This window comes from Amblyomma maculatum, chromosome 4, assembly GCF_055883805.1.
Source record: "Amblyomma maculatum isolate TAMU_Amacu chromosome 4, ASM5588380v1, whole genome shotgun sequence".
Lineage (NCBI taxonomy): Eukaryota > Metazoa > Arthropoda > Arachnida > Ixodida > Ixodidae > Amblyomma > Amblyomma maculatum.
Genome location: NC_139347.1, coordinates 106,695,429 through 106,706,370, shown reverse-complemented (window position 1 = coordinate 106,706,370; position 10,942 = coordinate 106,695,429). Strand labels below are relative to the sequence as shown.

The 10,942-nt window shown below is 42.7% G+C and overlaps 1 protein-coding gene across 1 annotated transcript in view; it reads left to right on the top strand.

The window, feature by feature from the left end:
- Positions 1-3,259: 3,259 nt before the first annotated feature.
- Positions 3,260-10,942, top strand: part of LOC146191919 (cell adhesion molecule Dscam1-like) — a 111,520-nt gene continuing 103,837 nt past the window's right edge. Inside the window, exons 1-4 of the mRNA XM_084600401.1 lie at positions 3,260-3,312; positions 4,520-4,587; positions 4,873-5,244; positions 8,748-8,909. Of these exons, the coding sequence (XP_084456527.1) occupies positions 3,260-3,312; positions 4,520-4,587; positions 4,873-5,244; positions 8,748-8,909 (655 nt within the window). The remainder of the gene's footprint in view (positions 3,313-4,519; positions 4,588-4,872; positions 5,245-8,747; positions 8,910-10,942) is intronic.

Genomic DNA, 10,942 nt, shown 5'->3' with positions numbered 1-10,942 from the left:
CGCAAGTATGGCACTCAACCATTGTCACATTGATACATTTTCTTTTACAAATATGCCAGGTTTGCCCGCTCCAAGTTTGCAATATTTTAAACGTAATAAATCTTTTTCGGGCTCCATTTCTGTATTTTAGAGATCGTGTTCAAATGTATAGTACGTAAGACGCAAAGCGTTAAGACTGTTGCCGAGCGACAACCATCTTCTAGTGAGCTCAGGCTAAAATTGATGCTGGCGTATGGCCCTCCTTATCTTGGACCCGCAGAGGCTCTCAGCGAAATGACCAGGCTCGATCTATCGACCCCGCCCATTAGCGCTAGAGTCGCTGCGGGCGTTCCTTGGAAGCACGTAGGTCAGGGAGACAACGGTCTTCCGCCTTACCGCGGGCATCCCATCCTCGCCGAGCAGAAAATCTTTGTAATCAATGTTAAGCGCCTTATAACACTCGACCAAAGCTATTAGGTAAGTTAGTTTAGTTTATAGGTTTTAACGTCCCAGAGCGACTCAGGCCATGAGAGAGGCCGTAGGGGAGGGTCCCAAAAATTAGACTACCTATGTTTATTAACGTGCACTTACAACGCACAGTACTCGGTCGCCTTGCTTTTCGCCTCCATCAAAAAGCGGCTGCCGCGGTCGGGATTCGATTCCTCATCTTTGGGAACAGTAGTCGAGCTCCGTATTCACAGAACCACCACATTCAGGTCGAACATAGTTATGCTTTTCCTTAGCAGGAAGTTTTTTATTTTTTTTTTAGCATAGTGCATTCTGTAGAAGAGATCTAATACACTTAAATTCTGAGTGCTAGATTGTCCCTCGTTGAAAACAGATATTATATATATTGCCGTTTCGTATATCATGGTTGGCATTTTTGATGAATGTTTGCTGAATGAAGACCTGCAAACAACTTCTGCAAGGAATCAGCCTTCACTAGTAATGCACCTATTTTGAGACATATTATCACTGCCTATAAAAATAATTGAAACCTAATTAACAAATGTCGACGTTATTTAGTACGTTAATGGATTCCCTACATCAGAAAATCTCACCTATCAGCACCGTGTTTCGTTATTTGCAATATACTTCGCTCCCTTGCTGCTTGTCTGTGGCGGAGGCTATTGCTATTCGCATCAAATGTTGGTCCCGCTCACGCTATTCAGCCATGCATGAAACAGTATTTCAGGTTAATGGCATTACCTCGTCCGCGGACACCTGTCATTGACTCAGCTTCAACATCCACAGTGACACCGCGCTATTGTCATCTTCAAATAGAAGGCTTATTCAAATTCCCCCTAGCAAAGAGGACGAAATCGATACAATTCACCTTTTCGCTTCTCTGGAAGCAAATGATGAAACCTCTGCTCCAGAAATCGGGACGACGCCGAACAATCTTCGCTCATTATCGAGGACCGCGGCAAAGCTATGCAATAAACTTATCTCACAGTCTTTTCATCCCTGAGCAGCCGTACGATCTAAGCTAGCCGTGGGCGGCGCAGCTTTCATAGACTTCGCCATTATCGCTTTCACATGACGCTCGTCTCTACGAACTCCTACAATTTCCATTCATTTTTGCGGCTTGATGTACTCATAATTGCCCGTTCGGCGCCAGTCTACAGGCCCGTGCTTTTTGTTTTTTCATTTTTCTTCATATGCAGCCACTCACCACTACTAAATGTTTGGTTCGGCTGAAAACGAAAAGCCTAAAAGCGACGTAATGCCTAATACCTGCACATTTTTACACAGCCACCGTAAACAAGCTGAAAAAGCGCCATAAAATCTTATTCATTTGCTCTTAAAAAGCTAATCAATTGTGGACTTAGTGATGTGCCAGAGCTACGTTATTCCCTTTTGGATGCGGAGCTGTCACTTTAGAAAGCCATATTTTGCATTGATATCATATAACATAATCATGAAAACTGATTTTTATTACTATCATTTTTTGTGCCTTGCTGGTGTTGAAAATAATTTTCAAGGATACATAATATTGGCGCGAACACGAAAGCCGGCTTCCTAAACTTAAGGTTTCGAGGCTCAATTTGAAGCATATGACTCTGCCTGACACTTTTAGGAGCCAAACAGGCATTCTCGTGGTGATAGGCGAAGGTATAATTTTATATTCGAACTCCATACAGGCGCTCCTAGTAAGCATGATTGGAAATATGTTCTCTAGATATTGATAGCGGAAAACTATCATCTAAATTGCGAACGTTAATAGCTACTTTTCTTCTGCGGCTGTGCGGAGTACAGTAAGCCCAACAATCATTTCAGATAAAGCCTTGATGGTTAAAACCAGAAGAGTTTCCATAAGGCCATAATATTCTCCGTGCTCGCTTAAGCTCTCTCTCCCGCCTGTAGTTTGCTCGAAATAACCAGTTGGAAATATACCCGTTAGAGTATGCGTGTTCACATTTCTGTAAAGAAACCATGGAAGTTTTTTGATAATGTTTTCTAAACGAGAAGTTCGAAGCCTAGTGGTACTCATAAAAACAAATAAATTGTATCGAATTTCTTTAGAAATAATCACCACCTTGCAAATGAACATAGTTTTCTTTGCGCCGGTGATCGACTAGTCTTATGGTTCATGGCGTACGAGGCATATACTTTTACAAGAAGACTCTAAAGAAACGCTACACACAGCTTGAAGATAAACTGAAGATCACAACCGTAGCTTGAAGATCACAACCGTAGCTCACCAACTCGCAAATGCACACGTTGAGAGTAAGAAAGCTAAACACATTCAGCTCTCCAGCTGGCTGTTTCTAAACGGTCTTTGCTCCCAAACCTTCAAAAACACTCTGCCTCAACTCAAATTTGAAGCATCTCGTATTTGTCTACGCCCCACCACTTTAACCACAGCCCGTGTGCTGTGCAATGTCAGTGCACGCTAAAGAACCCCAGGTGGTCGAAATGTCCGGAGTCCTCCACTATAACGTCTCTCATATCCTAAGTCTCTTTGGGACGTTAAACCCCACAAACCAAACCAAACATTCTCTATGGTAGCAGGCGTGGCTAGTTTTGGTACAGCTCACTGTAGCTTTTGCAGCTCACGACGACCAGGTGTGCATTTGGCCTACAGTAAACTCTTCTTAACACAACCTTGCTCCAACATTCCAATGGCTACACATGGGATACACGGAAGCGACTCGGTGGAGCAGTATCCTTCCTAAGTGTCTTAATATGTTAAACTTTAGTGATGAGCCCACGGATCTCAATATGTTGTCGTCTTTGGGGTTTATTCTAAAAATACGGAAGTGAACCTGTTGCGGAAATGGAGTTTTCATATGACGCTTACACAGACTCTCCTGAGGAGCAGCAAGTTCAGTAGTGAATCCGATTAACTGGAGCATGCAACACTACAGTGTTATTGGTTTGGTTTGTGGGGTTTAACGTCCCAAAGCGACTCAGGCTATGAGAGACGCCGTAGGGGAGGACTCCGGAAATTTCGACCACCTGGGGTTCTTTAACGTGCACTGACATCGCACAACACACGGGCACCTTGCTTTTCGCCTCTATCGAAAAGCGGCCGCCGAGGCCGGGATTCGATCCCGCGTCCTTGGGAACAGTAGTCGAGTGCCGTAACCACTGCGCCACCCCGGCGGGGTAGAGTGTCATTCGCTATGTTTATTGTACAAATGGAACATATGCGGAAGGCTACAAGGGAATTAACTTACTGCTGATAATTTCTTTTCTTCTGAATGTCTAAGGGAAGGAAAAAAGTGCCGCAGGTAGCACGCTCAGGAAATTTTTTTTATAAAAAGCGAAGACAATGAAGGTGGCAATTTCGAATGAGCAAGGTTGGCAATATAAGTGTTCTTGCACTTAATTATAATTTTTATACAAAGAAGGATATCTTTATTGTGGGCTGTTGATTAACACTGTATAAGAGCACTTGTTGCAAGGGCAACGACAAGAACCCGAGTTTGAGAAACTTGTCTTGGCGTTGATCGAAAACTCAAAGCGTTCTGTGCCATCAACTGGAAAGGTCTTCGGGTGCTCGGCTACTTTTTGTAGTCTTCAACAACTGCTTGGATATCGCGATCAACGAACTTTTGTCAAAAGTATCCGAAAGCAGGCGAACAATGGCAGTTCAGTGGAATTGGGTTTTCGTCTAAAAGGCCACGTACCCACTCATCAGGGGCTTTCGTTCGGAGAAGCAGGCAGAGTGAATAAATCGTACCTATCGGAGTACTGGTTTGAGATGTACACAGCTCTATGGAATCGCAAATACCAAATGAACAGCAGCGGCGGAGCTTCATTCTCTTCAATTTCGCGCTACGATCAGAAGTAAAATTACATTGTTCCAAGTTACCTGTTCCAGCTCTTTTCTTTGTTTTCTTTGCATGCAACGTTTAAGGGTAAACAGGAAGAGCCTATGCTACAATTCATTACTTAAATTTGAAAAAGCAGTTGAAACATCAAAAGGTGAAGGTATTCATTCTCGTCGGGATAACACATTATCAAGAAAGAACACTTAGATTACCATGCAGACTGCTTGTCTTGGCTGAGACTGTAAATGTGCACTGTACAGGATGCAGAAGAAACAGAGGCCAACACGTGTATGCGATGTGTGCATGTGCTGCTACCTGTGCTATGCATGTAGGTCTATGACTCGCTGTATATCTAATAACTTTGATTACAGCTGTCTATAAACAGCTGTAATAACAGCTAAGAGCAAAAAAAAACTTTTTTTTTCCTTCTGTTATTGGTAGCTTTATTGTTCATGGAAGTTTAGAAATGTGCCCGCCATGCCTGCGTACGAAAGCTTCAGGCACTAAGCAAACTGTGTTGATAGGTCTGATGTCTGCAGCAGTCATTCCGTCCACCTTCCGGGCACTAAAGTTCTTCAGTGGAGCAAACGACTGCTTTCTTGCTTTTTTCCAGGCTACCTTGCTGCATCCAGCTGTGTGTCTGCCTCAACGCCATCCCAGGGAGCCACGAGGCCCCTGCCGTCCATGCGTGGTCCGTCATTCACGTTAGAGCCTCCGCACTGGCTCGAGTTCTCCAATGCCAGCGGTGGCGAGGTGCGTTGTGAAGCCCGAGGGGAACCGCCCCCGCAGCTGATGTGGGCCACTGCGGACGGCAGCGCCGTCACTCCGGTGCCTGGAGCGAGACACCTGGCTGAGGACGGGACACTCGTATTTCCCGCTTTTCCTGCGGATGCCTATAGACAGGATGTGCACGCGGCCTCTTACCACTGCCTGGCCTCCAACGAACTCGGGACAGTGGCCAGCCGGGATGTACACGTCAGTGCTGGTAAGATGGCGCCACTGGTACTCAGGTTGAATAGCACCTGCTGGCATATCACCAGATTTGTGCTCATAAATGGCCACTGCAGTTTATTTTAACACCTTTTAAAGTGTTTTGCAGTGCTTCGTATGTGGCGACGGCTGGACACTCAGATACTGTTGGCAGAGCGAATTGATTTTAAAAATAAAGGACGCTTCGAAATAGATTTTTAAAATAAAATGTTACTCAAAGCAATCAGTTCGGTTTAGAATAGTACTGTATCAAAATACCGATTATCAAAAATTGACTGGGCTGGCAGTGCGCTTCAGGTGGCAATGCTTGCTTTCAAGGTGACAAAGGTTCTGCTGCAACCGCTTTTTCTAAAGCACGACCTCGGAATGGCCTTTTGGATTTGCAGATACTAGCTTCTTCCCCAAATAAAACTTCCAAGTTTTCATATTACGGACACTAACGCTGTATAGTGAGCCTTTTTTGTCGTTTCATTTCAAGACCAGCTTAAGCTCTGATCAGCTGTGGACAATGTCGGCGAGTCCTAACATTGTCTTTCCTAACTTTCACAATTTATTCGGACAAAAATTGAGGTATCCCGAGCTTCAACTGAATAATGCGGTACGTTCTCGATAAGGGAGCGAGCCTTCCTAAAAACGCTTGCTTATACTTTCGTCGAGAGGTGAGCATAGTGCAGTGGCTCCCGTTGTCGCGCTTTTATAAAATCCGCAAGCTTACTCTTGAGGCTGGTAGGTCAATCAGAGAAGAAATCAAGATACCGCTGGCGTAAAAATTTAACTAAAAACACCGGGCTGTATTTAGGTTTTAAACGCTTTTCCATACTTGTGGAAAACAGGTTTCACACGTGTCAATATCGAACAATATTTATGGAACTCTTGTTTCTATTCGTGACGGAGCCGCGCAACAAAGATACCTCTACGTTTAGAGGATAACATTGCGGAACCCACACTGCCACCTGTGTGAATTCTTAGACAATCTTCAATGCCTTTATTTTTCTTACAATATGCAATTTGGCGCAAAAGGCATCACGTGTAGGTGTATTCCCAAACTCAAAGCGAAATGAAGCTTCCTTCGCTATTACGAACTCCAGATTTAACATTCCATACCTTGTTGGCGATCATCATTCAGTCTACCCAGCGGCGCTTTAATATGGCACCAACACCGCCGATGAGGACGGAGTCAAGGACTATAGAAGCAACACTCGAGATTGATCAAATTCTTTTTTAGATTCCAAAAAGTTCCTTTAGGGTCATGATAGGTGGAGCTTCTAGCCGACAGTCAAAAAATGTATGGCGAGACCCCTGTAGTTTGATCATATTTTGTAGTTGGCTTTTTTGATTGACTGAGAATAAACTACATTTTCATGTCCGCATGCATGTGTAATCGTTTATTCGATTGTCAAATATGCTTTTTAAAAATAATTATTCAACGATGTATTAGATCAGGAAACATATATTGTAGCCGAAGACGCGTTTGCTGTAGGACAAAGAGCGAAGTAGAAAGCGCAGCGCTATATCAGGGCACAAGCTTGGTATTAAGGACCCCATGCAATTAGAGATTTCGCGCACTCTTGTGCATAAGCTTTCAGGCTGGGGTACCAGCGGGGCTTGCGAGACACGCTCGTGTCAGCGTTGAAAATCCACCTATACTACTCCGGCTGCTTCCAGGCGTTTTTGTCCTTCTTCTAAGCCAACAAAAAAGCATTAACAATGCCATCGTTTGATGGCAATGAAACAGTGGATAGCAGATGCTATAAGATCGTTGTGTGCGTGAGGTTTCCCATGCTTTCTATGAGATGTGCTCATGGTCGAGACGAGACAATAAGGGTTCTATCATGCGGAGTTCTGTGCTGAATAAATGAACAGAAAAAAAGAAAGCAATACAATTAGAATGGGCCTGGATATAAGGCCAAATAGATGATGAGCCTCTAAAGGGAAATACTGTGTAAACGTGAAAAAAAGGCGCAAAAAGTCAGTTGAGTAAAATTGGCGAAAATTATTGCTATAACCAGCGAAAAAAAGCCTCAATAGTTGCTAAGGCAAATAAAACAGCGCCAGCAAACTCTGGCACATAAAACTGGAATAGCGCTTATATAAGTTAAATTGACCTAACTAACCTCAATTTGGTTGCTTGCATGCCCTTCGTTGTTCAATCTGTGTGCGTGCGATAGTGACGCGTAAATATGGAGATTTAAAAATATTCATTGCGTGAAAATCAACTATTAATGCCTTTAAATTACGAATTGCAACTTCCGTTGAGAGGGAAAATTGCCATGTCTGTATCGGCACTTGCTGTACCTTGCATGTAAATATATCTTGTATGTATCTGTATCTTGCCTGTAAATGTAAATATTGAGGCATTTCACTGTGGTTTCCATGGAGCCACTGGCTCCATGGAAAGCAAAGAGAATCTGTTTTTGTGTTAAATAATGTGACTGAACAATACTAATACACAGAAATAAACAGCAAAAAAAAAACAGTGCTGAATTCTTCGCATGGTGTTTGTGGCGGTTCTCTATCTCGCATGAATACTATAAATAGCCCCCCATGTTCACTACATGTTTTGCTAAAGGTAATTTACGAAAGGTGATAGCACTTCATGTTGAACTCACATGTTTACCATTGCAGGCACTTGTGGTCGACATTTAATGTTTTCAGCAGAATCTACGAGCACCAGAAACGCAAATAAAATGCGAGGGTAAATATAGGAGGGTACATGCATTATTTTTCCAGAGGTCTCTCGAGAAAACTCTTTCCCATGCATGTATTCAAGCAAGCTTCAAAAGCCAGCCCCAGAGCTGTGAGGCCCTCTGAAAGGCAACACAGCAGCACGATAGAATAAGGGATAATGAACATATAAAATTCCTTCTTAGCCGCCTGCCGCTGTCGCCTGTATTCTGATAATGGTAGATCATAACGGTTCTCATAATGCCGCACCAAATGGGCAGGACCGAGGCTCTCTTGAAGTTCTTATGGTCGAAATGGTAAACTGAAATTGATGGGATTACTTTAATTTACGTGCGTGTGAGTGTGAATTCGCAGGCTTCCAGATTTTGGTTATTGAAGAACTCTCGTAACTCGCTAAAGCTAATGCCGTAATATTTATCGTTAACATCTACCTGTAACAAGGTACTTTTCATGTAAGGATTCCTTGCGAGGAAATACTACAGGTTCATGAGTTAATACAACTTTAGAGTTTCAGATACGGAAATATTCACGGCCCTTTATGGTTGGGTTTCTAGTTATTCCGTAAACTGGAAGATAAATATATATGTTATATAGACGCCTCGCTATGCCTTATTGGTGCTATAATTTCTGTAAATGCTGAGGGTTCATATATGTCCAAGGGAAATCATCCGCGGGAGCACAGGAGCGCACCAGCAGGTCCGACGGGAACGGTAAGGCAGCAGAACAAATGATTGGGCTTTTTAGGTCTTGTTCTTTCATTTCAACATGACTACAAACAAACTATATCTGCATTTCATTTCTACTTGTTCGCAGTGGTGGACTACCATTACGAGCCTCGAGTGTACGATGGCTTCGTCATACGCGGCAACACTGCGGTCCTCAAGTGCCACGTGCCGTCCTATATCCGCCAGTACACGCTGGTCGATGCCTGGATACGTGACGACGGTTTCACCATCAATGCATCTGGCAACAAAGGTAAGTGGTGCCTTGTCGATTCGCAAAAAAGATACTGAAATTTATTGAGGAAACATTCTACTTTATTGTTAAATACGGGAAATAAAAAAGAGCTTCTCTGTTCCTGAGTATGCAACGCTTTAAAATAGATTTCTTGACTCGTCTCTGATTACACCGATGCGACAATTTAGAACAGTGCGCATAAATAATTTTTTGTGATTGCTTTGTGGACAAAGAAACAGTGGCACAGCATACTGCTCTCTTGGAAAATAAACAGTGCAAACAAGACAATGATAACGAAGACAACACCATTTTTAGTCAGGCCCTTCAAAACTTTTTAAATGTGGTATTGTTGTTTCTTGTTTGTGGGCTTCTTTGCTCAAGTCGTGTACTCATTATTGGAATGGTAGTTTTTCTCAGCACGTAAATAGATTAAGATTGGCTAGTTTTCCAGACACTGTCTCGACTCTAGCCCGCAGTAAGGTGTTAAAAAGAATTAAGGATGCCAAGAGGGCATCACCTAGAAGTGCTGCAGAGGGAAAGAAAACGAAGGTAGCGGTTCTTCCATATGTTCATCGCTTTTTACATCAACTAAAAAATGTGGCAACAGATATGATATTGATGTAATATTTTCAGCCCTGGTAAAAGTTGGGAGTAACAGATGTTTGGTTTCGGCTAGCTGGTAGTAGTTTCTTGAAGACATAGCGCAAAAAAGACGGGGACCACTAACATCTACATCTGTGTTAGTGGTCCCCGTCGTTTTTGCGCTATGTCTTCAAAAAGTTGGTAGTATTTGTGCTAGGATTTACAAGCGGTCTAGTTGTGCTGTTCGTAAAATGCGGAAGGTGTGCAATGTGAACCATGTAAATCAGTACACCAAATGCGAAAAAGATGTACTGTACCATATTCTGCTATCTTGTGGGTGCATGTATATTGGTTAAACTGGCCGTTGCCTGAATGTTCGCTTGCAAGAGCACAATTTTTCGTTGGGAAACCAGCCTTCTTCGATTGTTGCCAAGAATTGTTTGTTCTTCAAAAAGACGACGAAGAAGGAGACGACGGCGAGAAGTGAACAAGCTTGCAATGTAATTTGGTCATACTTAAGTGACCACAAAGATCTCTTCTGTGGGGTACATAACTGATCTAAACCGCTAAAATAGGTTTTGCTGGATAACGCGCTAAGCCGCCCACCATAGTGACACACTTAGTGCTTAATGGTTCATAAAATATAACGCTCATGACTTGTGTTGAGAGTGTGCTGGGCTTGATGGACATCATATTATAATTGAAGATAATGAGGTTAATAATAAAAGTTATTAATTATTAGTTTAGTTAGTCATACAGAGATTCACGTTGCTTATGCAGTAGTAGGTTTTTATTCACTCATATGTAGATAAATTACCACCCTTTCTAACATGCAATAAATTTCAGGACGCTTCTATTCCTGTGCTGCAATTTATCATGCCTAGGTGTGCTGTAGTGTACTTTTTTATAGAACTGAAGTGATTTAAAAACGTCTTACCGTATACCATTGCTCATCGCTTAACCAGCAAATGCATTAACCAGGAAATTAAACATAATGGGGCTACATGTTCCCCTGCAACTGTTTTAAAAACAGGTATCTGTGATGTATTACAGTAAACACGAAGTAATATCTGTGGTACCACGCAGAGCTGTGCACATTAACGGTAAAATTTCCTGCACAGAAGGACTTTGTGTCATGGTATGATGGTTAGGTATGCAACTGATACCACCATAAAAATGGTGTATGGGAAACCTCGCATTTTGCTCACGATCACGAATAAGAACAGATAGATTTGGGGTGTATCTTTAATTTCCTTTCGGTCCTGATACGCTGACATCGGCGAAGGTGAAAACAAGCAGCGGTTTGCAAATTCTTATGTTGAATAAATCTCTGCATCACTACACCTCATACCAATTCCGCAGTCTTCGAATAAATATATCACTATATTCTACTCTGGCTTACAGCTCTGAACTCTTCAGTATGCAGTGACCAATCACTCGATCATAGGGCAAGCTCCCGACGCTTCGGT